Genomic DNA, 24,344 nt, shown 5'->3' with positions numbered 1-24,344 from the left:
CGAGGATGGGAAGCACCTGTGAGCTCACATCGGCCCTGGGACCCACTGATGTTCAGGAATGGAAGGGTGAGTGGACATTTGAGGGACGTCTGAAGGTGGACTTGAAGGCCGGACCTGACAGACCCTGCTGTGTCCCAGCTGCTGTTGGGGAGAACTGCTCAGTCAGGAGTCTCGTATTAAACCAGCGGTTAGGGAGGCTCGTCTTATCTAGGTGACAAGTGACTCAGGATTAGACAGCACATTTGCTGCAGGCATTTGAAGTAGGAAAGAGACTCTTTGTGAAATTGGTCCCTCGAGTCCTGCAGGGGCACCGGGGTCCCAGGTCGTGATTCCCTTCCAGGTCAGGTGTGGCTCGGCACCCTTGAGGCCATCCCACCCTCAGTCCAAGCCTGTACTTGACCATCATTATGCTGTGTCACCAACTGAAGGACAGGAGGCAGGGTCACACCATTCCCGACTGCTGGGACCCGGGGCCTGTCCCCCATTTTGGTTCCTGGGTTCCATTACTGCCACCTATCCCCAAGCCAAGACCCCCTCTCTTGCAGTCTGTCCCCACCTCCAGGCCAGTCTGGGTGTGCGGGCCTGGGATGCCCGGCTCTCTACCTCTAAGCAGAGTGAACCATGGGTCTGGCTGGGCTCTGTGGTGTGGACAACCCACCAGCCTGAAAAAAGACGGACCGGGCAGAGCCGTCTGGTTCTCAAACTAGGCTTCACCTCAGGGCTGGTTGAATTTGTTGGTGTAAGTCTTTGTAGAAAAGGACTGCACAAATTCAAGCTGACGCTGCGGGGGGGGGGGGGGAGACACACGGCTGGTTTCCACGGCAACGCGAGAGCCGGCTTTAATTCCACTCCACGAGCCAGGCTGCACACGCAGGACACACCACCTCCAACATCGCAGGCCTTCTCCCCACTTCACGTCCTCAGAAACCCACACATGGCGACTCCACAGCTCTCTAAAATGTTGGAAAAGAGGCAAGTCCGGCTGAGATGTCTGCAGCCACGCTCTTCCAGCAGTGTTGCATTTTTAGCGACTGCCTTTGTGCGAGGGGTGGGGCCGGACACTTACCTGGTAGAGAGGGTAGCGGAGCTGGGACAGCCCAGTCACTGTGTTGACCACCCCCAGACCCTCCACCCGACCTGTGCTTCCGTCCACCTAGACGCCTGTCTTGAGGCGGCCCCAGCACCCACTCCAACGTCTCCTCCTCTCCCACAAGCAACTTCCAGGTGCCAGCAGCCAGGGGTGCAGAGAGAAACTGGGTTCCCAGCACGTGCCAGGTGTGGGGCCCTAGGACCCTGGCCCTCTGGCCATGCAGGGGCAGCCGGCCTGCTCTGTCCCAGCAGGGGTGGGCTCACCCGTAGGCTCCCCTCCCTGATGAGGTGGGGCCCACAGCTGCCAGCCCGTGCCACAAAGCAGTCGGCCATCGGCCACCGCCCACGTTGCTGTGGCTCCCCCAACAGGAGGAAAGGACTTTGCTTGAAGGGAAGACTTAGAGGCTACTGAGCGGATGGAGTAAGGGCTCTGATGTCCCACCAGAGGCTGGGATTGCTCATCCTGTGGATGCAAATTCCAGGGGCAGTCTTAAAGTCATAGAACGTGCCAGAAAACTGACCTTTCTAGAGGGAAATGGAGACCCAGTGCAGTGAGCAGGGCCAAGAGCCTGCAGGCTCCTGGAGACACTTCCTGGGATGACGTGACTCCTTTATTCGGATTGAACTGCAGACACAGTAAGTTTCAGGAGGGGTTCTCGGTGCCATGGGGAGGCCAGTGTCTGATGGACCCTTCCTCAGAAGATGAGTCTGTGCATCAGAGCTCTGGGCGGGCAAGGAGGATGCTGAGAGTGTTTCCACGGCAGGGCACAGGCAGAAGGCACCTGAGGCTGGCCCAGCCAAGGGCACGTCCCCATCACAAAGCACAGCGACTTCCAAAATGCAGTCACGTCGAACGTGGTCCCTCTGAGTTCTCTGAGCTGAGCCTGTTGTCTTGTGAGGGAAAAGACTGGGGGCTCGCTGCCATGGCGGTTGTTCTGAGGGCAGCGGCCGCACCGGCAGCAACAAAGGGCAGAGTGGGCCCCAGCCCGGCAGTGCCACTCTGACCAGGTGACCAGCACAACATCTGAGCTCTCTGCCTCGGTTGCCCCATCTCACAGGTGTGCTGCTCTGTGTTGAGTGCAGAGCGCCACCAGCCACGTGGGGTTGTGAGAGTGGATTGCTACAACCTGGTCCCCACTGCCAGCCTAAGACCAGGTCTGGAGCAGACGCCTCCGTGGCAGCTCCAAGTCCTGGGTGCCCGGGAGCCAAGACCCAGGAGGGTCTCACAGCTGTAAGTGGGCATGGGTGGCCCTGCCAGCACCTCAACCCCTCCCAGAGCCAGAGGCCCACAGGTGTGGTTCCTGGGGTGGCCACCAACATATAGCAACACAGCCAGCTCTTCCCGAGGGATACCCCACCTTCACCCAGGTCACCGCCGGGTCCAGCCCATGGAGTGCACAGTCAGGATGTTAGCAGCCAGCCAGGCCGTCTGCCCAAAGGGCCCACCAGAGCCCCCCAAAGATCCAAGAACTCTCCCTGTACTCCACTCAGATCCCAGAGGGCCCCGCGTTGCTCAAAGAACCGTGCATGTGACCCATCTGGACTCTAGGGTCCCCTCAAACACTCAGGAACCTCCGTGCACCCCCCACTGTACCCCAGGACCCTCCATGAACCCCACCGAACCCCAGGTGGGCCTGAGACTTGATCAGCCTTTTCCTTTTGAGACTATGGGCCCAACCCAGGGCACACAGGTGGGACAGAGCCAGGCTGGGAGGGAGGGGCTTCTCCAGGGCTGCCCAGGCCAGGCTGACCCCCCTCCCAGCAGCATCTTCTGTTGTCCCAGAGCCACCTCTGCAGGGTTTGGGAAGCTGGATTCTGGTCCCGGTCCCTGCTCTGAGGCCAGGATGCATCGCCGGCTTTCTGGGAAAGGGCACGGGGACAGCACACTAGGTTGCACACAGACCGCAGAGGCCACCCAAGACCTCCTCCTCCAAGCCCCTCCCACTGCCCTGGGGCTCCCGGGCCAGGACGTACTGTTCACACCTGTCTTTCTGTCTGTCTGGGCTGGGAGCCCATGAGGACAGCCAGGCGTTGACCTGAGTACACCCTGCACCCCGTAGCTGGACAGTCTTGGTGGGAAGAGCTGCGGGTGGGCAGGACATCAGGGCACAAGTGCTGTGGAGACCACCCCAGCCTGGGGGAGTCTGGGCAGGACCCTCCCTCGGTCTTTGCACCCCCGTCCTTGTCCCTCTAGCCCAGGACCACTGGCCCAGGCCACCAGGGAGCCCCGAAGCTGCCCTCCAGGCCTGGGGAGCAATCCTGGGAGACCAGGTGGGTCTGGACCAGCTCTGAGAACCACTCCCTCTGCTCCTGTAAAGTCACTCCACCCTTTGGGATTCGTGCTCTCATCTGCAATCTAAGCTCATCGCAGTGTCCCACAGAGGGGCACTGAGAACACCCCAGTCAGAGCCTGGGTGCCATGGAGCCAAGGACGCCAGAGCTGCAGAACCCCTCTATCTAGTTCCTTTCTTCTTATTGGCACCACCACCCCCCCGTAGCACAGGCTCAGGCCCCTCAAAATCTGGGGACAGCAGGGACCTGGGGACTCTAGGTGCCAGCGTCACAACCTTCCAGACTAAAGGGAAGAGCAGTGGGGACCCCCAGGTTCAGGGGAGCTGAGCCCAGACCCCCATCTGTACATGCCCTGGAGAACTGAGCTGGACACACAGACGGGGCTCCGCCCCCTCGCCTCTCCACACCCTCCTCTCCTCTGTCAGGGCTGGGGGCTGAGACCTGGATGGGGGTCCTCCAGCCTGGCCACTCGGTCCACACCTGCAGGACCACCCTGCTGACTCATGCTGGGAGGGACTCATTGTGGGTTCAGCTCCATGCACACACATTTGGGTCCGTGATGTTTTCACACCAGCACTATGAAAATTCCTCCAAAATCAATTTCCGTGTCCACATTTCTGTGCTTGGAGCCCTCAACCGACAGAGGTTTCCTTTAAAAATAAAATCACCAGTCATCCTCCTGCCTCCTCCCACAGAGATGTGTTAACGTGAGTTGTCCTACTCGGCTGGAAGCGAAGGCAAAACCTGGCCGGTTGTCTCTTTAAATCGCTCTGCAGTGTGATGGGCGCGGGAAGAACCATTCCCAGCCTGCCGGCAAGGGGAAGCACAGCACTGTTGCCACTCCAGCTGTTTCTGCCAAAATAGGTGAGAAGTTGGGCAGTGTTTCTGTGGGGTCTGGGGCGGGGGGTGGCCCAGGTGGGGAAGCAGCAGGATGGGGGAGGCCAGGTTGCAACGTCTGGCCGCAGCGTCCATTCAGTGCCATTTGGCGGACATCAGTGCCAACAGGCTGAGGTGAATCCCGCTCTTGGAAATGTAGGTTCTGAACAACTTTGGGTCAAGCCGAGGGCACGGAGCCCCCGCCGAAATCCTTGTCTGTGGGGAAAACGGCTGCCCGAGGTCGGCCGCATACAGGCAGCGGAAGGTTCCGCCTGCCCAGGGCTGGCTGTTCTCTGGGAGGTTAATTCAAGGTTTATTTGATTCTCTTGACTTAAACTGACAGGCAGCTGAAACGGTCGACTTCAGTTTCCTGTGCCTGGATGACAAGCAGAGGTTGATTTTTAAATATGGAGAAGGAAGAGCTCCCCGGAGGGCAGTCTGGCTGTCTCTGCCTCCACCAGGGCCATGGAGGCTCGCCAAGCCCCGGTCGTCCCCAGCAGAGCACAGGCCCGAGCCAGACAGTCCAACAGGCGGCTGGGCTGAGAACAGCCGAGATGGTGGCAACTCCAGAGTTGCGGGGGGGCTGCAGGCAGCGGGTGGACCCCTGCCCTGACCAGCCCTGTCTTCACAGGTGGGTGCAGCCTCGAGGCCCGTGGTCTGGGGCTGGACTCTGGCTGCTGTTTGGGACCTTGACCTCTGGACCTCCATGGAGGCTGGCGGGGAGAAAGGCGCCACATAGCCGGTGGCCAGCGACCCACCGTCACCCACCCAGCACTGACCCTCCCACAAGTTCGCAGCGCTCATGGTGAGTCCTCCCCTGCCACACCGCTTGGGGTCCAGCGGGGGCCACGCCAAGGGCGGCCACCCAGTCACCGAGGTTCCAGGCAGGAAAAGTGAGTTGTCGCCTGGGCAGTTAGCAGGCAGTGGGCACATGCTCGTTCTTGGGGGCAGGGGTCCTGTGGGGCGGAGGCGGGGCTGGAGGGAGGCGGGTCTCCGACTGCCCGCCGCTGTCTCCTGCTTGCTCATGTGGGTCATACTAATTAGCTGACAGCTGCCGCAATGTTGAATCACTTCATCAGCAGAGCAGAATCTGCCCTGTGCCCCCGTCTCAGGCGGATCCATGGCCTTGGGCTGGGGTCCCTTCCACTCTGTCCTGTGCCTGGCAGACGGTTGTCCCCTGGCAGCCCTTCCCCTCAGAAAGTTGGCAGAACAGGAGGACGCCATGGTGGGCTTCGGCAGCACGTGCAGCAAACGGGGAGTGTGTCTCACTGGAAAAGGGGGCTGTTCGGGCTCCTCATGTGAGCCTCATGGTGGCTGCTGCCGATTGGGACTCCGGAGGGTTGACGGCAGAGTGAATAATGCATTGTGTGTGTTTGTAAGGGACAGCGGCAGGGCGTGTGCAGGGAATGCTGATGGCCACAGGACAGTGCGGCCGGCAGCGGCCATGGCACAGACGCCGACAATGAGTCCTCATGCAGACCCGGTTGTCTGCTTCGTAAGGACTGGTCCATCTGAGTCCCTGGTTCATTTTCTTCTTGGTTGGAAATGTCCAAACAGGAGAGATGCTTTTTGCCAAAAACCAGCATCATTCGCAAAGCTGCCCCACTGGGGCCTTGGAGGCTGGAAGGACGGCAGCGACCTGCCTCTCAGATGTCCAAGAGGCTGCCTGTCCTGGGCATAGGTCACACCTCAGAGGGGAAGGCAGCTGGCCCGGCCCCCAGCTCAATGGAGCACTTGTTGCCCACAGATGCCACGCCCAGCATGGCCACAGCCTCCAGGGTGGCAGCACTCAAAGTTTCTCATCCTCAAATCTAGATCCCCATTTGCAGTGGAACATGAGAGGTCCCACTGGCAGAGGGAGGGCGAGCTGACAGGTGCCCCAGAAGGTGGGGCCGGGCCCGCCCCTCAGACCTCGCAGGCGGCCAGCTGCCCCATCTATGCCTCCCCACCCCTGACTCGTCGGCCCTTCCACACCAACGGCATGGTCTCCCCGAAGCTGAGAATGTGCCTTGTGTCTGCTCTGTGCCCGTTCTGTACACGCCCTGCTCCGTTTGAGGCCAACGGGTCTGCACACTGCGCTGGCTGGTCCCAGACCGAAAACCAGCCGAGTGAGCACTGCCCGGAGAGCCTAGTTTCAGCAGTGTGTTGGGGTTTTGTCCTTCCTAAATGACGGTGCACTGGGCCGCATTTCTGGAAGGAGTGGTGTGCCCAGCATCATGTGCAGGGTGGCAACTCTGGTGGAGCACTTTGCTGTGTGTGTCTGAGTCTGCGGTGTAGATGTGCGGTGTTTACGTGCGGGCAAGTTCACCGCAGGGTCACGGGGGGTGAGGGAGGGAAGCCTGGAGCCCCAGCCATGGGGTGCCTGCCACCTGAGGTCGGCAAGCCACCTTCTAGATCCTTCGGGGAAAGAGGCGTCTGCGGCCACATGCTGAAGCTGAATTGTGCTGAGTCCCAAGCAGGCCTGTGCTTCTGTCTGCCTCAGGCGCTGGGTAGGGTCTTGGAGGCCTGTGGCCAAGCGGCAGCCCAGACTCCAGCATCTGAAGCCCAGGCCAGCAGGTCCCCTTGTCATCATCACAGCTGTCAGGAAACCCAGCAGACTGGCTCGGCTTGTCTCGCTGTGTTTCTGTGCTGTGCGGCTGGGGCCCAAATGCAGCAGGTCCAGGGTGCCCATTGGAGTGTGGCCTGTCACCTCCTGGGCCCCTCACACTCCCCTGGGGCAACGAGCTTTCTTCAGGCTCTGGAAGCAGGCATTGTCCAAACCGTCGCACTTTCTGTTTCCTTTCAGATAGTCCGTGGTCTGACTGAGGCCGGTGGGAGGGCGGCAGCCCTGGCCTCACAGGTGGGCGCTGGTCTCCCAGCCACTGTCTTACGGCCTGAGGTGACTTCAGCGAGTGACTCTGCTGCTCACCAGGTCGCAATGAGGGGTGCTCCAGTCTCTAGTGGCACAAAGGCCACTTGGTGCCTTCGCTTCGGGGGTGCCCTTGTCCCTAGAGGTGTCAGAGACAGCAGGGCTGGGGCTCTCATGGAGACCCCGGCAGAGCCCCCACATGCCGGGGGCAGGGCTGAGCGTGGTGTCTCAGTGTCCTTGGCCACGTCCTCCAGGGGTATGAAGCCAGGACAGGTGAGAGGCCAGGCCTGTCCCAGCCGTGCCTGGAGCCGAGACACACGTGCCCAGGACAGCCCTTTTCTGCACAGAAGCACCCCACATTCGAAAAAGGGAACAAGGGAATTGAAACCCCCAAAGAGTGCAGGGTGGGAGAGGAGTGAAGACCAAGGAAGCTGGTGCTGTCGGCGAGCCGGGAGAGCTGGCTCAGGGCGGTGCCAGGTGGGGGGCAGAGGGGCCGAGAGGGTGGGAACAGCTGGTGGTCTGAGCCGAGTCAGAACCGGGCCCAAAGCCGGTCAGCAGAGTGGCAGTGCTGCCACTGCCAAGCCGCCTGCCAGGGCCCCTGCTGGCACCTGGAGGACGGCCCTCGATCCTGCCAACGCTTCAGAACTTCAGTGACTTCTGTTTGTTGCTTTTAACTCAGTCCCATATTTAAATTTCTAAACACTTATAAAACCTACCTTCATCCCACAAATGGCGTGTCACCCATCTAACCAGGCCCCTTACCATGAACAATTTTGAGCAAGTAACCCCCGGTCTACAAGCAACGTCCCTCTCACACTTCTCATCATGTTTCTGTGCAAAGCTCTTCAGAATCCGACCAGCCCACACGCCTGTCCAAAGGCAACTGTAACAAACTATGTAAATGTAACATCCAATTAGGGTAATTTGTGCTGCGAATGAATAAATTACTTATCTTTTGCCTCTGCCTTTCCCAGGGGAACACTTTGATGGAAGGTTGACAGGTCAATAAGATGCAATTATCATTGAAAAGGCGACAAGGGACATCAGCCTGTAATGAAATCAGTCTTGGTTGGTACAGAGCCGGGAGGAAGGACATCGGTGTGCCCTCGCCACCCGCAGGCCTGGCCAAGACCCTGTGGAGGCGAGGAGGCTGGCGTCACGCGTCCTCCCCTCCCGCCCCCCAGCCTTTCTGCTGTGAGGCCCCAGCTCCGACCACCGGCCCTGGTTCACAGGGTGCTGCTGGGTCCGTGGCTGCTGGGGACGTGTCTGGAGCAGTCAGTCAGCTTTGAGGGCCACACACCCGACCACCGTGAGGATTTTCTCATGGAAAGCTTGCAAAGTACCTTCTCCCAACAGGAGCTTGTACATGTGTGAACTTTAAAATAGAAAATATATCTCCATTTTGCATTACCTACTTTGAATTTTAAATGTCACCTCTAAAAATGTAGAAAGGCACTGCTGATAACTGATTTGGAGAAAGAAAAAAATAGGAGGCCAAAGGGAGTCGAATGTTTCTTATAAAACATACACTGTGGGTGCAGCTGCTCAGGACTCAGGGTTCGGGGGCCCCTCGGCTGCCTGCCCTCCACGGAAGCCTTGAAACTGGGCCCTCGGAGAAGGGAGAGTCGAAGGCCGGTGACGTCCCAGCACGAGAACGCTGGCCGGCGGATGGCAGGGAAAGCCTGTGTTGTGAAAGGACACTCCAAAGTGTTTGCAGGAAAACCCATCTGGCTTCTATGTGACTTACCTAACAGAAAGGGGGTTTGCATATGTGAATAAGAACCGACAGATAAGATGCGTTTCAACGTAAGCTCTGATGTGGGTCCTGGGTGCCAGACACGTCTGCAATCCTGGGGACGGATGTGCTGTGACACATCACACGGACAGACCATCAGGACGTCAGCTCTGCTCTCTGCCATCATCCCTGCCCCCACGTCCCCCCCACCAAGAGTCAGGGGTGTTTGGGGGGCAGTGCAGGTCCCCGGGCATTCACACCCCAGTGACAGCACCCCCATGAAAGTCCATGAAGGGCGGCAAGTCCCCAGAGGTGTGGAAACCACCCCACCATTCAGCAGAGGACCAGGGCACTGGTCCTGACAAGCAGGGAGGGGCTGGACACAGGGTGGACCGCATGTTCAGACATGACCCCCATGCTCCGGCCAGCAGGGCTGTACGTGAACAGCGAGGCTGTTTTCGACCCTGGGTGGATGCCACGGGAGGGAAACCCTCCGCCCCCCGGCAGGAATCGCCTGGGGACATGGCTGGTGCCCAGGTGTCCTCCTGCCGACAACACACTTGTGGAAGAAACAGCGAGTGAAAAGATAACTTGAATGTCGGGATTTGACCAAGAAAAGTGACTTTCGCAGTTTCGCATTTGGCAAGAAGCATGACAACTGTAGGGGAACCTTAGAAGTCTCTGGGGCCACCAGGATCCCCTTCCCGCCCTCGCTTGATGGCAGATGCCCCAGAGTTTTGGTGTGTGAGTGCTTCTGGCAGCCCAGGACGTCAGCGGCTAATGTCCCCCAAACGATGGCATTCAGTGACTTCACTGCTCTTCACCAATAGGCAGTTCTGTCCTTTGTCACAGAAACGCATCCCCCACAGGTGAACTGTCCTTGTTGCAGGATGGAGGGCACAGCTGGTGCTGCCCTGCCCGCTGTTGTGTGCGGCTGTAAGGCCAGGACGGCTTCCTGCACAAGCCTGGGCCGCAGACACTCCCTCAGGGACCAGCAGGCATGGCCATCCTGGTCGGCTGGTGCACGCAGGGCCACTAGGTCTCCTGTGTGGGCACTGCAGCCCCGGTGTCCCTGTCCCCTGGCAGTGGCATCTGATGCTGTCTCTCCCCTGAGCTCACAGCTCAGTGGGAATCGGGTGCATGGCGTGAGCATCCTGCCGAAGCTCATGGTCCAGGAGTCGGCTGCTCTGTGCACGTCCACACCAGCCCTGCAGACCCTGAACCGTGGACAGTCAGAACTGAAGTCCAGTGCCCCCGTGGTGTCCCCTGCTGTCTGCCAGCACCACAGCGGCCTTCCTTGGTCGCATCCTGTGAGCTGCTTGTTCCAGCCCCGGCTGCTATTTCTAGCCTCATGGTCGCCCAGGTCCCTCGGGGGTCAGACTATGAGGGGTCCCCTTGGCATCCAGGGACTTTCATGTGGAGGGCTCTCTGCTGTCACGGCAGCAGCTGATGGGACCCAGTCACGAGGGAAATGGCCAGGGGCTGTCAGAGCCCTGTAGAGACGCCTCACTGAGCACACACTGAACATAGAGGCCCAGGTGGGGAGCCCACGAGGCCGGGGCGCCCCCTGCCTGAGCACTCACCCTGGCAGGCTGTCTGCTTCGCTGAGACCTAGCAAACCCCTTGATTCAGAAATTGTCCTGAACGACTCGCAGGGGCAGGGCGCGGCCTCCAGGAGACGCCCCAGCTCTGCCGCGCGCAGGCTTTCGGCCACGTTTCTCATGTGCCCCGCTCTGTGTTCCCTCCAGGATTTGAAGACCGTGCTATCTCTGCCCCAGCACCCAGGGGAGTTCCTGCACCCGGTGGTGTACGCCTGCACGGCCGTCATGCTGCTGTGCGTGCTCGCCTCCGTCATCACCTACCTCGTGCACCGGAGGTGAGGCCCCTCTCTGCCCTGAGGCTTCCTGCTCTCACCGGCACAGGCAAGCCCTGAAGCGGGGTCTCCTACCTCGTAGCAGGAAGTACCTGGAAGGTCCTTCACACAAGCCAGCCAGCTTGAGCCCGCCCAGCACCCGGGTGGCCCTGGAGGCGGCCTGAGTGTCAGGGACAGCTGTGGCCCTCATTCCGGCCTCTATGTTCCTACCAAGTGGGTGAGAGTTCTTCCCCCAACGACGCAGAGAGAGTTCAGGTGCCTGAGAGCCCACGTCCGTGGAAGTTAAAGCAGCCAGCAGACCCTAACTCACCTCTGCATTTTGCCTTTTTACCTAGAAAAGGAAGTCTAGTTGGTTTTCTACTGAGCTGGTTTCCTGGCCACCTCTGCCTTGGAGTTGGGAGATGACCTGGGAATGTCCCCCTCACTTGAAGATGCCCTGGGAAATGTGGGGAGGGGCCCCGGCCACAGTCAGGGACAAACCCCCAATCTAGGTCCCGGGCAATGCCTAGACCACAGTCAGAGGAAGAGGCCTGTGCGTGCATGGCCACCGTCACAGCTGGGGCACCGTGCTGCAGCCAGGGGCTAGGCAGGGTCACGGTGTGGTCACAGCCATTGGCCACGTCTGAGTCCAGGGACAGGCATGGCGCTAGGGGTCATCTTATTGGTCACAGTCACGCCTCCTCTCAAGGTGTTAGACTCCTGCTCAGAGAGGGCAGAGAGAGCCTGTCCTGGGGGCAGGAGGCATAAGCTGGAGTTTCCGCCCCTCTGTCTCTGTGACTGGACAGGCCTTGCGTGTCCTCACTGTCAGTGACAAGCGTGTGCGAGCTCTCCCCAAACCCCTTACGGCCGAGTGTCCCAGGGCGATTTCACGCCAAACCACCCACAGCCCCGCAAGAGGGTGCACTTGGCGGTCCGTCCGCCTTCCCGTGACCCTGTCCCTGGGTGTCCCCTCTGGCCCGGCCCTGTAGACACACACCTGGCTGAGGTGCCATGTTTCCCGCAGCGCCATCCGCATCAGCAGGAAGGGCCGGCACACGCTCCTGAACCTCTGCCTGCACGCGGCCCTGACCTTCACGGCGTTCGCCGGCGGCATCAACCGCACCAAATACCGGACACTGTGCCAGGCGGTGAGTGCTGCACGTGGCGTCACTTTGTACACAAGTGAAGGGCCCTCCGCGCTCCTCCCTAAGGGGAAACCTGTGGTAACTGCCATGAAATCACACTCGAGTGTGTGCTCAGCTGTGTCTTGAGGGCAGTGGTTAAACGGCCAGCACGTCTGCTGCAGACCCAGGTGAGTCTGTGGCTTTGCCCAGCACTCCATCATGTAAACAACTTACTTTTCAATTGGACCAGCTGGCTCCGAGGCCTGTGGTTGCACGCTAACTGCAAGTTTACTGTCCAACCAACCGTGCTTGGCCAGGAATAGGGACGCGCCCCCCCCCACCCACAGAGACTGCTGCGCAGAGGCACGGACGGGGTGGATGGGGCCACCTGCCACCCCTATCCAGGTGACCATCCGTGGACACCGATGCTGAGACTCCTGATCAGGCAGCAGGAGCTCTCACCGGAGCACTGCCAGGCAGCCACTCAGAACTCAGAAGACGCCCTTCCACAAACTAGAGTGAGGAGAGGAGCCCGGCCATTGCAGCCACTTCCGAGGCCCCTCCCTACTCCCCTCTCTCCAGCCCCTTGCCCAGCCCATCTGCTCATGTCCCTGGCTCATCTCCAGGTAGACAGTCACGCCAGGTGGGCAGTCACCTCTCAGGTGGACAGTCACCTCTCAGGTGGGCAGTCACCTCTCAGGTGGGCAGTCACCTCTCAGGTGGACAGTCACCTCTCAGGTGGGCAGTCACCTCTCAGGTGGGCAGTCACCTCTAGGTAGACAGTGTCCTCCAACACCTAGGTAGGGGCCAGGTAAGGGCTGCCCCACAGACCATGGAGCATCTCACCAAGGACTCCACGTTTGGTTTCTGTCCTTTTGTGGGCACGTCTCCCTAGGCCACGTGGCGGGGACACTGGCAGCCGACCCCCAGGAGGTCATATTGCTCTCCTTGCATCCTTGCTTGCTGTGAATTCAACAGGCTTTAATTGAAGGCCGTGGGGCTATTGCACCCTAATCCCCTAGGACCCGTGTGTACTGGCTCTGACCTCAGTGGCCATCTGCCCACACGAGACAACCTGTCTACCTGCACAGATGGCAGTGGATGGTGACTCACCCTGGGGGCTGGGGGGCATGAGGCTGTTCCTGCAGGGGTGCCTTGGGGGTCAATCGGCTGGGAGCTCCTGTCCCCACACCTGCCCGCCCACAAGTGAGGTACCACCCCTGTGAGACAGTGCCCTACTCTAAAACCCTGGTGCCCTGGGCCCACCCTCCCCAGACTCCTGTACACAGAAGAGACGTCACTTTACTGAAAGTCCATGTTCAGGGCCACCCACCCCCTCGGGAAGCCCATCCTGGGCCCAGCACATACCTGAAAACCACGCTGAGAGGCAGACCCACATCCTTTCACCTTTCGCTAGGTGTGGGAACAGCCAACACCAGAGCCCAGGATGTCCCAGGTACAGTCTGCCCGTAAGCACTGCTGTGGAGCAGGGTGTCTGACGGATTGCTATCTCTGTCCATACTTCTCCACCCAAGTGCCCATGAGCCGGGGCCCAGCAGGGAAGAAAGAGCCTGTGGATGTCACAGGCAGTGCAGCCAGCCTCCCCCTCCTCACAAAGGTCCCGGCATTGTGGAGCCCACACACTCCTGAAAACCTGGAAGATGTCCTGTGTCTGCCAGGTGTCTTTATGGCGCCCAAGCCCTGGCCAGTTCAGCTGGGGTGGGCAGCCAGTATCCAAGGTGGCTATGGGCCGGTAAAGGCCTGGAATTGTCTGAAGAGGCAAAATCTGCAGAGATCAGATCTCGTGGTGACAACCTCAGGACACTGCTGGAGGCAGCCAGCCCGGGCTCTGGAGGGCGTGCCGTCCTGATCTTCCAACCGTGTTTCCAGAAGGTAGCAGAGGCATCATTAATTTGTCCACTCATTCATTCCCAAAAATGCATCGGGGCCTGTGGGTGCTGCGACGCAGCTGAGAACAAGCCCACACTGCCTTCCTCCACTGTGCAGAGCCACCTGCCAGTGGGGGGGCACGGGCAGTGCACCCAGGGAGATGAGCCCACAGAGCGCAGGTGAAGCTGGTATGGGGGTGGGAGTGCAGCACGGGCGACCTCAGTGAGCCTCCCTCAATGTGACATTCTCCCATGATGGTTATCTAAAGCCGGCCTATGCTCTGCAGGCGCCAATAGAGGCGTCGGTCTCTGTGGCCGAGTGTCAGCCAGGCTGCCCAGCTCAGTTCCTTCCTCCCCTTGGTGCATAAGAGGCCAGGAGGCGCAGGAAGGGTGGTGGCTACTTTGTGTGTCCGTGTGACGGGTCAAACGTAATTCTGAGCGTTCTGTGAGGATGTTTGGGATGACGAGGCAAGCAGACGGCCCTCCCTGGCCTGGGTGGCCTCGCCCAATCCTCTGGGAATCCAAATAGAGCAAAAGGCTGAGTGAGGACGAACTCTGTGCCTGCCTGTCTCGCTCTGACATGGGTCTCCTGCCCTTGGACTTGGACACAGCGAGAGCTACGCTACCGGTCACCTGGGTCTCCACTTTCCCGACTGCAGGTCTGGGCTCCTCGGTCTCCATAACTGCCTGTGCCAACTCACTGTAGGCAGCCACGTGGCCCCCGCCTTGATGAGTGACACCCAGCACCGCCCTGGTGCTGGACACAGGACTCGGGCCAACCTCCCCTGTCCAAGTGCCACTCCACCTTACAGTGAAACAATGTACGAGACGTGGTCCAAAGCTCTGATGCTGGAGAGAACAGATGTTGTTATGGCAACAAAACTGACCGTGTGTCTCATTAACGTACTAAGTGGTCATGGACCTACACACGGCTACCGTCGTCCTCACAGAATAACAGGCATCAGTGCTGCCTGGGCCCGGAAGCCTGGGATGGCGGCAGAGGCCTGTCTGAAAGCCAGGGCACTGTCCCTGTGACCTCTCCACGTGTGCAGCGTAAGGCAGTGTTTGGGAGACAGAGTTCTACTGTTTTCACCTTCTCAAAATCCCGAAACGTGCTGTCTGGGCGAGGCTCGGACCTGCCCCTGCATGGTGCTCTCCTCTCCTGGTCAGCTCCCAAGATGAGGCCTTGGGTCAGGCTCCTTCTGAGGACGCGTCTCTGACTATTTCTATTAATACCTGACGACAGCCACCCTGCTGTCCCCTGAAAAGAAAGACCATCCTTCCATGGAGGGCCGGCAACACGGTCCCCCTGCCTGCCAATTCTTCTGACAGAGTTCGTCCCCTCAGTTCCCAGCGCTGCCTCCTGTCGGCCAGGTGGGTGAGGCCGTGTGCTTGAGACGGAGCCCACGTGATGTGACGCAAGGGAAGCCCAGGCCAAGTGAGGCAAAGGCTGGACTGGTCATGTGAATGCGGGGAGCCCTAAACGCAGCGCTGGGCCTTCCCCCCCAGCCTGCCAAGTTCTCCTCAGTTACTGTGGCGCTTTCTCAGCAGTAGGAACTGAGCTGTGGATAAGTCACTGTAATGCTAGCTTTATTCAGAGAAGCTCTGTTCTTTCAACATTTATATCCTTTCCAATTATAGCCATGTTTTCCTTGTCCTTACAAAATGTCAGGTTATTACTTCAAAGGTAACCTCGTTTACAGAGCGGGTGCAGCTGGAACGCTGACTAGCGATGCAGGACGTAGGGGCAATGGGACAGACTCACGCTGTCTCTGCAGCTGGGAGCAGCCCTGACTCTCAGGGAGCGGACCTGACTATGCGATCCAGAAGGTGCTTTATCTCACAGGCAAATACTGGCACCTGGCAGGCCCCTGCTGGCCTCCCTGCACTTGGTGGCACCTGTGTGGGGAGGGTCCAGTAGACAAGCTCCCTGGGGTTCTAGGGTCCAACCACAGGCACGTGTGCACATGGGCCCGCGTGTGGGACAATGTGCACGCCACTCAGGGCCACGTATGTAGCCAGCGCCAGAGGGCCACGCCCAGGGGCGCCTCTCGAATACGCCCTCGGGCTCCCCGCCCCCACCCCTCTGCAGGAGAGTACAGCTTCCAGGCTCTTTGCAGCTCAGGCGACTCCCTTGAGCTCCGAGGCCCCTGTGCAGTGTGCGTCTGCCTGACCAAAAAGCCCAGTGCCTCCTGCAGAGGCATTTCCTGTCACTGCTGAGCTGTCCCCTGAGGATGAGCAGGTGTGGGAGGGCGTAGACTGGCTCTGGGGATGAGCGGTTGGGAGGGCGGGGGCTGACGGGCCTCTCCCCGCAGGTGGGAATCGTGCTGCACTACTCCACACTGTCCACCATGCTGTGGATCGCAGTCACTGCCCGGAACATCTACAAGCAGGTGACCAAGAAGACCCCGCCCTGCCCTGGCGCTGACCAGCAGCCCTACACCCAGCAGCCCCTGCTCAGGTACCCAAGCTCCGCCCCCCCAGCTGTGAAAGCCCCAGCCCTTCACCTGAAGCCAGCTCTGCAAAGTGGCTCACAGGGAAACTTGGGGCCCAAGGATGATGCAATCCACACAGGTGGCCAGGGGTGGGCAGGATGCTGGGGAAAGGGGTGCAGGGGGAGGGGTGCAGAGGGAGGGTGCAGAGGGAGGGGTGCAGAGGGAGGGGCGGGTGCAGAGGGAGGGTGCAGGGGGAGGGGTGCAGAGGGAGGGTGCAGAGGGAGGGGTGCAGAGGGAGGGTGCTGGGGCTGCGGCTGGCCTGCAGTCTGAGGGTGCCAGAGTACCCCTCCAGCACTGCTGAGCTCCAGGCGATGGTGGGCCATGGTGGAGATGGCTCCTGTGGGGTCAGCAAGACCCGGGTGTGGGTTGTTGTTCACTGGTTTCTGATCTAAGGCAGCTGCTGCTTAGCTGAGAAACCAAGGTAGTTTCGTTGCTGATTTAGGGTGACTGTGGGTGGGCCTTCGGTCTGGGGTTGCCTGTGGGTTTAGAAAGCGGCCCCCTGTGGGGACAGAGCCAGGATGCAGTGTCCAGGCTCTCGGCCTCACGTGGAAAGGTGCTGGCTCGGACAGTAGATGGCCATCAGCTGTGACTAGGTGGCCATCAGCTGTTACGGGTTAGCCATTAGCCACTGATATAACTGCCGTGGCTGAGCTAGCAAGGGCGGATTGTGGAGTGCATATTGCAGAGAGGCGCGGATTGCAGTGAGCAAGTGAGGTGGGTTGGCAGAGAAGCGGACGGCAGGCTGCAGATCGGGCGGCTCCTGCTTCCTCTGTCTCCAACCCAGCCACCAGGGAGAATATAGTGGTATGACTCCCCTGCCTATGGGTCCGTGGGTGTTCCTTTTTGGCCTCACCATGTCCTACGTTCTTGTGTGGGGAGCGGGAGCTGAGACCCCGCATGACACCCCCGTTTCAGCGGTCGTCCTGTGACTTCCTCAGGATGAGGGGCTTCAGGGGGCCAGGTGGTCCCGTGAAGGGTGGTTGGGGGTCCCTGTGAGGTTGTGGCCCATGCAAAGGGAGCCGTGGATGCCCAGCCACTCAGACTGAGCTCCGTCTGCTCCTAATAGAAAGGGCCATCTGGCAACACGTCCGGTGCCTAGAAGTTGTGAGAAGTCATTTGGAGGCAGATAAGACAATGCCCTGTGTTGTTTGGGTAACCAAGGTGACCTCTACCAGAGTTTTCCCAGCACTGTTTGGTTTTCAGATCTGAGCAGATGTTGCTATGTGGAACCGGGCTGTGCTGCTTATGCCACCAACACGGCCGGGGGCAGGGTCTCGTTATCTCGTGTATCCTGCCAGGGAGGCCCCAGTCACTGGTTTAAAAGTCACTCTCAAAATGCATTTCCTGGTCTGTGATTGATTCATTGAGGAGTTGCCTGGTTTTTTGAAGAATGAAATGGAGGCGGTAGCTCTTTTCTGTCTGGTAGTTTCAAAATGTGGGCAACCAAACCACACGCCCAGGTGCTGCTGGCTCTGTGGGCGCAGGCCTGGGTCACACCCACAGGTCGCTCTGGAACTTGCGGTTCCTCTTGGGCTGCCTGGAGATCCCTCTACCACCCCCTCCCTCTGAGTCCCGTCCTTTTATACTAAAAACCCTTGATGTGGGGGCACATGGTGCTGTGACCACAGTGGCTTCCGCGACCACCGGCACGTCCAGCTCCGTGTACACAGCCTCCGTGGGTGCAGACGTGGGGGGCCCACTCCATTACACTGTCTCTGTGGGTACAGACTTGGGGGGTGTCCACTCAGGTCTCAGCCATGGGCCTCCCCTCTGCCTCTGTGTACCCGGTCTGGCCTGGGTTTGGCGACCTACATGCTGGGCCTTCCCCAAGGAGACCAGAAGCTGCGGTGACCACCCCAGAGGCTGGGCGAGCGGGTCAGGGGCCCAAGCCTTTTCTCCCAGACCCCTGGGGCTCAGGGTCGGCTATCCACACGCCGGACCCAGCAGCTCCTCCTCCAGCTTGACCCAGAGATCCCTATTCAGAGATGGCTCTTCCCTCTGGCCCCACAACAGGCACCGTTTTGTCTGTGTCCGTGACACTGACCCCAAGACTGGGAAGCAGCCTGGTGCTTCACCAGCACCAATAGGCCTCAAGCCGCTGGGGCCTCGACCGAGCTCCGGCTGTGTCTGTGCTGGAAGGAGCCATGTCCTCCTGGCCCAGCTCTGCAGTTAGTTTTCTGATGAGAAATGAGAAGCAAGCAGCTGTGAACTCAGAGCACTCGATGCTTCGAGAAACCAGTAGCCGATTATCTAATTTCTCACGTTGACCCTGGCGGCCAGTTGGCCACACAGATGACACTTGCCATCTTTGCAGCCACTGAGGGGGCTGCTCCTGGAGGAGTCAGCCTATGGGACTTTGAGCGCCCTCCCTTTCCTGGAAGTGCCATGCTGGGGTCTCCCAAGAGCCCCCTCTGCTCAGCTTTGGGGAAAACAAAGCCCATTCCAGAGAGTTCAAGGGAATTGTGGCCACAAAAGTCCATGTGGCCTGGGTGGCTGAACGTTTCAGGCGTGGCTCCTCTCTGTGTGAGCACTGGGTTGATGTGGCCGGGCCAGCGTTGCGTGAGTCCTGTCTTGGTGTAGGGGCCGCCCCACTGAGACCCCCGACCTGGGGCATCCGGCGCAGTTCCCTCGGGTCAAGGCACAGCGAGGCAGATGGGTCTTCTCTTTCACAGTGGTTTTGGCAAATCAGGGTCCATGTGAATATTAGGGTCAGCTTTTCCACTTCTGCAAACAGCTGCTCACGGCCACCGGGACTTCGATGGGCTGCATTGACTGAGCACTTTCAGAAGCACTTACATTGTAGCACTCACAGAATCCAACCTGTGACAGGGGTTAATTTAGGTCTTCAGTTATTTCAGCAAACTTTTATGGTGTTCAGGGCACAAGCCCCACTTCCTCGGTTCAGTTGTTTCCTCAGTACTTTTTGATGCGATTGTGAATGGACTGCCTCCTTTATTTCCTTTTCAGATGGTCCGTTGCTTATGCACAGTCACACAAGTGGTTTCCGCGGGTTGATCTGTGCTGCAGCTTTGCGGAATGTATCAGCTGTGGGGGCTTTCTTGCAGCCTCTTTAAGATCGTGTCATGTGCACATATGGATAGCTTTACTTCTTCCTTTCCAATCTGGATGGCTTATATTTCTTTTTCTTGCCTAATTGCCCTGGCGAGGACTTACCCTCCCCCACGGGCCTCCAGCTCCATGCTTGGCACCCTTCCGTCTGGCCGCCACTCTTCCTCCAGAATTTCCACCTAACGTGGAAGCCCGGCTGTGTCTCCACCTCTGAATGCATGCAGGGCCCCCCATTGGCCCCTGAGGCCTGGCCACAGCTCTGGTCCCTGGCACTCTGCTGTGGGGACGGACACCTGCTCCCCAACCTCAAAGTGACTTCCTCTGTCCAGAAGGCCAGCCTGAGTCCCGGGGCCAGCCTACCCTGCTGGACAGCCCACCAGCCGTCCTCCTGACCACAGCTTGTGGTTGGCACCTGTCCATATATGTGTCACTGCAGATCTTTGCTCCGTCCCCGTGGGTGGAAGGGAAAGCTGTTTCTCTCTCTGTATCTCGGAGCTGGACACACAGCTCCTACGCATTAAGTGTTGAAACTGTGAATGGAGAAATGACAGATTTGGTAAATATTTTCTAAACTGTCCTTGAATGAACAGCGTCAGAGCGGAACCTAAGCTGGAAGTGGGAGGACAGTACCTGATTGAGTGTGAGTGGCCAGCAGCCTTGATCACCACTGTGGGCCGTCCGAGGGCCTCATGCCGCCCATCTCACTCACAGGACTGGGTCTGGAAGATTCCAGCAAGACTCCCCAATGCTGTGCCCTGGCCGGGAAGGTCCTGCAGCCGTCACACCAGGGCAGGCCACGGAGGAAATGAAACCGAGGTTTCAAAGGAAGAGGTTTATTATACTGGCTGGGAGGGCGTCACCACGTGCCATGCAGGGCCATCCAGGGCACGACCAGGATAAGGGCGAGGCTCACTTCACTGAGTTTGAAAGCAGACCAAGCCGGCCGGAGCAAGTGGAGTCCAGGGGCTGGGTTTGCCGGCAGGGTCTCTGTGGGGTGGGGTCTGGGGCACCACTGGGACAGTGACACAAGTGTCGTGTGGACGCCCCCACATGGAGGACCCACGCACAGCCTGCCTCTCCCTCCAGGAGGAAGACGCACACAGAGCTTCCGCCCAGGGACATGGCTGATTGCTTGGACAGGGCTTCAGTGGGACTGGCCACACAAGCAGCCCTGCCTGCTCAGCCACCACAGCTGCTGACCCTCAGATCCCCGAAGGAAAGCAGGTGTCCCACATCCTGCTGTGGGCCCAGCACACACAACAGCCTAGCCATCAGCCGCATGAGGACGCTCCAGAGCCAGGTTCCTGGACGCCAGCCACAGGCCGCCAGAGGGTAGACAGGCCCCAGGCTCCCTGTCTCCTGCACAGCCAAGCAGCCTTTTCCCGGCGAGTCTGCGGGCTCCGCTCACTCCAGCTGTGGGTGACAGAAGAGAGAAGAGCGTAGGAGAAAGAGATGGGCTGAGAAATACTGAAGGAGAAGAAAGAGGGCCAGATGTCATGTGCTCTGAGCTGACCCCTCTCCACAAGGCAGGAGCACAGCTCCCGAAAGATGGTGAACGTGCTCAGGACTTTGTGCCCTGAATGCTCTTTAGCTTCCACTGAAACCACTCTCCTCATCGCTCTAGTTTGCCTGCCATCTTATCACCGTGGGAGATGCCGCCGTATAACTGAGTGAGCCGGGTCCCCCCGCACAGCCGCTCTGTGGGCGCTTGCCGGCGTGGCTGGGGTAGCACTGCACGTGCACAGCCGCCATTTTGTGTGGGCCGGGCTGCACACTGTGGGGCGTCCCCTCAAACCCCACCAGTCAGCCCCCTTCAGGGAGGGTGTCTGAGTAGACAGACCTTTCCATGTCTTCCTCTCCCTCCGTTAAAGTCTTAGTTTGGGCTGTTAAAACAGACCCCACAGGGCAGCCGGATGGCCCAGTCGGTTAGAGCGCGAGCTCTCAACAACAAGGTCGCCGGTTTGATTCCCACATGGGATGGTGGGCTGTGCCCCCTGCAACTAAAGATTGACAACAGCATCTGGACTTGGAGCTGAGCTGCGCCCTCCACAACTAGATTGAAGGACAATGACTTGGAGCTGATGGAATCTGGAGAAACACACTGTTCCCCAATATTTCCCAATAAAATTAAAAAAAAAAACAGACACCACAGACTGGGGCATTGTAAACAATAGACATTTCTTTCTCCAGTTCCAGAGGCTGGAGGTCTGAGATCAGACACCTAAGTGTCCGGGGACGGACACTCCCTGTCCTCACCTGGCAGAAGGGGGGCTCCCTGGGGCACTGAACCCAGCCTGGGGCTCCCCCTCAGACCTGCTCACCTCCCACCATCGCCTTGGGTTTAGAGCTCCACTATAGGAATTGAGAGACACACATTTAGGCCGTAGCAGTCAGCCAAAGGGAAGCTACTTCAGAGTCAAACGGACCTTCTTGCTGTGACTGTGTGAAAGCTCAGAGGCCAATTTCCCATTCAGCTGTGTGTAATCACACCCTAACTTTGCAATCTGTCCTGCCCTTTCGGATACGTGCATTAAGTACTTTCCCATTATTTGAGGTATGCTGCTAGTTTCTCTTCTTGAAAAATGCATCAGCACCGATGCACTTACACCTGGATGACATGAGGGTTGGAGGGCACTTGTCCGTCCCTCCATCCAGCCTGCAGTGCGTGCCAACTCTGGGGACCCTGCCCAGCGGCAGGACGGCTCCTGGGCTCCCTCTGCAGGAACAGTTCTCGGGCCACAGTGCAAACCCTGCAGAAGAGGGTGAAACTGACCCACTCTGCTGTCCCCACTCTCTCTTGTGGTCCCTCAGACGCCTGGCCGAGCCTGACCTGGAAAGCTGCATCCCAGAGCACAGTTAATGCATCAGAAAAGGTGGGGTGTGGGCTGCCTAGCACTGTAGGAGGCAGGCGCTTGGGTTTCAAAGTTAAATTTTCCAGATGGCTCTAGAGGGCTTTGCTAATTACTAGCTGTAAACACATACAGAGGGACTCAAACAAATGCTCCATTTAAGACATTAAACTGGCTTAGAAAAGACCTGTGGCACTGAAACTCAGAAACCCCAACTGGCCTGAGTTCATTGTCAGCTAGACAATCACGGACACCGAATCCTGGTGGTGGCCGGTGGTGCAGTGCTGGAGACGAGATGCTGAGACGTTGTCACTTCTGTTTGCTGGCCAAACCAACATCAGGTGTCCTTGTGCTCAGGCCGCCCCTCAGCCAGCCGTGCCTCTCGCCCTGCCCCTCGGGAGCCCCACAGCCAGGGGGGCAGGTCCCCCCTCTTCTCCAAAGTGCCTGCATGTCCTCTCCAGTGTGTGTGCCCGGTTCCCATTGTCATGGTGCGGCAGTTGGGGTTCAGCAAGATTCGGGTTTGCCTGTTCTTGCTAGAAATTTTCACCAAAAGGAAGAGGCTGGTCTGACCCCAGAGTTGGATGAGCGCCCAGCCGTCCAGTGCACCACCCGGGCAGGCTGTGGGGGGATGAGAGTGCAGGGAGCACGTGGTCCTAAATGGGTCCGGGGTCTCTAGGGACTGTGTCAGTGGGAACAGCCCCAAGACGGAAATGTCACCGTGATCCAAACGGGGATCCAACGTCATATACGGTGACAGGGGTGGCTGAGAAGGGTCCCGGGGTGTACACCCTGGAAGCCCTCGAGGCTGGTTCAGACCACACTGGAGAGGGGCGACTGGAGTCAGCGGCCAAGGGGCCCCCAGATGCTGCACAGGTGAGGTGGGTGCAGAGGGCCGGACTCGGGGCAGCAGAAGGTGGGTCTGGCCCCGGGCTCCGCACCGCTGACTGCCCAGGGGCCACCACCAGAACAGCTGCCCTGGGGCACCTGCAGCGGCCTCCACTGCCCTCTGCTGACCAAGTCTCCACCGACCGTGCCCAAGGGCTCTGGTGACTTGTACCTGGAACAGTTCGGGGAAAAGCAGAAGCTGCTCGTGACAGAAGAGGCACCAGAGGGCCTGGCTGGAGGATGTGTGGCCCAGGAAGGCTCACAAGGCACGGTCTGGCTCAGGTCACAGCGGGGTGACCTCAGGTGTGCAGGGAACGAAACGTGGTGAGACAGGCATACAGCACCTTCTTGGGAGGTGAGAGTGGAGCCTGGAGCAAGCGGATGGGCAGAGCCCTGAGAAGCACTGGGCGGGGACCCAGGCAGAGCCAGCACAGGGGCTGGGGGCTGGACCTGGACAGGCTTCAGGTGAGGGGACTGAAGTCCGGACCCAGCAGGCGCTTGGAAGGGCTTCGTCACCAGTCACTGCTTGTCATTAGGCTGGAAGTGCCGCCCAACAGATTTCGGTTTGGGTGCTTCCTGGTCAAGTGGGCCCTGGCCTCACCCCAGGAAGAATGGGTCCCGGCAGAGCGGGCAGCGCTCAGCGGTTCTCCCCACCAGGGCCCAGCGCCCGCATGGGCAAGGCTGGAGCCAAGCGTCTTTCATCGGCCTGTCAGGCTTTTCTCTGATTCCTGTGGCTTCACAGTCAATCTTGAAGTCAGATCATGTGAATCCTCCATCTTTTTGTGTCTTATTCGTGATGGCTTTAGACAGCCTAGGTTCTTTACATATCTGTATAAAACTTAGAATAAATCTGTCAACTTAAAGAGTCTGCTGAGATTATGGTTTTATGTCATTGTAAATAGCTGGGGGGTTTTTCCCAGGTGTTTCCTGCTTCTATACAAAGTAGCACTGATTTTTCTGTGTTAGCCTTGCAACCTTCCTAGTTAATTCCCTCCCCACCCCAGCCCTCCTCCTCCGTGCAGCCCACTGCATTTCTCAGGTGATTAGTCCCCTGCAACACAAGCTAAGTACCTCCTCCTCTCTCAGGGCGCCTGTTTCCTGGCTGCCTTAGCACATTGCGGGGATCTCCTGGGCAGTGTTTCACAGGAGTGGGAAGGGGACAGCCTCATATTGTTCCTGAGGACGTAGGACCTGGCTGACGGGTCTCACAGAGGCCTCAGCCGATGGAGGAGACCCGTGTCCTGGTTTGCCGAGCTCTTGGCAGGGATGGCCGTGTGTGTTCAGAGGCTTTCCCTGCGTCTGTGAAACCATCACGTGGCTTCTCCTTATTGCGTTTCTGTG

The 24,344-nt window shown here is 59.0% G+C and overlaps 1 protein-coding gene across 3 annotated transcripts in view; it reads left to right on the top strand.

Annotated features, from left to right (window-relative positions):
• Positions 1–4,184: 4,184 nt before the first annotated feature.
• ADGRA1 (adhesion G protein-coupled receptor A1) overlaps positions 4,185–24,344 on the top strand; it is a 28,287-nt gene continuing 8,127 nt past the window's right edge. Inside the window, exons 1-5 of one of the 3 annotated variants that reach the window (XM_019728307.2) lie at positions 4,185–4,245; positions 4,889–5,062; positions 10,589–10,716; positions 11,717–11,840; positions 16,021–16,166. In XM_019728307.2, the coding sequence (XP_019583866.2) occupies positions 5,060–5,062; positions 10,589–10,716; positions 11,717–11,840; positions 16,021–16,166 (401 nt within the window). In that variant the 5' untranslated portion in view covers positions 4,185–4,245; positions 4,889–5,059. The other 2 variants (XM_074338762.1, XM_019728310.2) reach the window with 2 other exon arrangements.

The sequence above is a fragment of the Rhinolophus sinicus genome, linkage group LG07, assembly GCF_036562045.2.
Source record: "Rhinolophus sinicus isolate RSC01 linkage group LG07, ASM3656204v1, whole genome shotgun sequence".
Classification (NCBI taxonomy): domain Eukaryota; kingdom Metazoa; phylum Chordata; class Mammalia; order Chiroptera; family Rhinolophidae; genus Rhinolophus; species Rhinolophus sinicus.
Note: the sequence above shows the minus strand (reverse complement) of the source record. Positions and strands in the feature narration are given on the sequence as shown.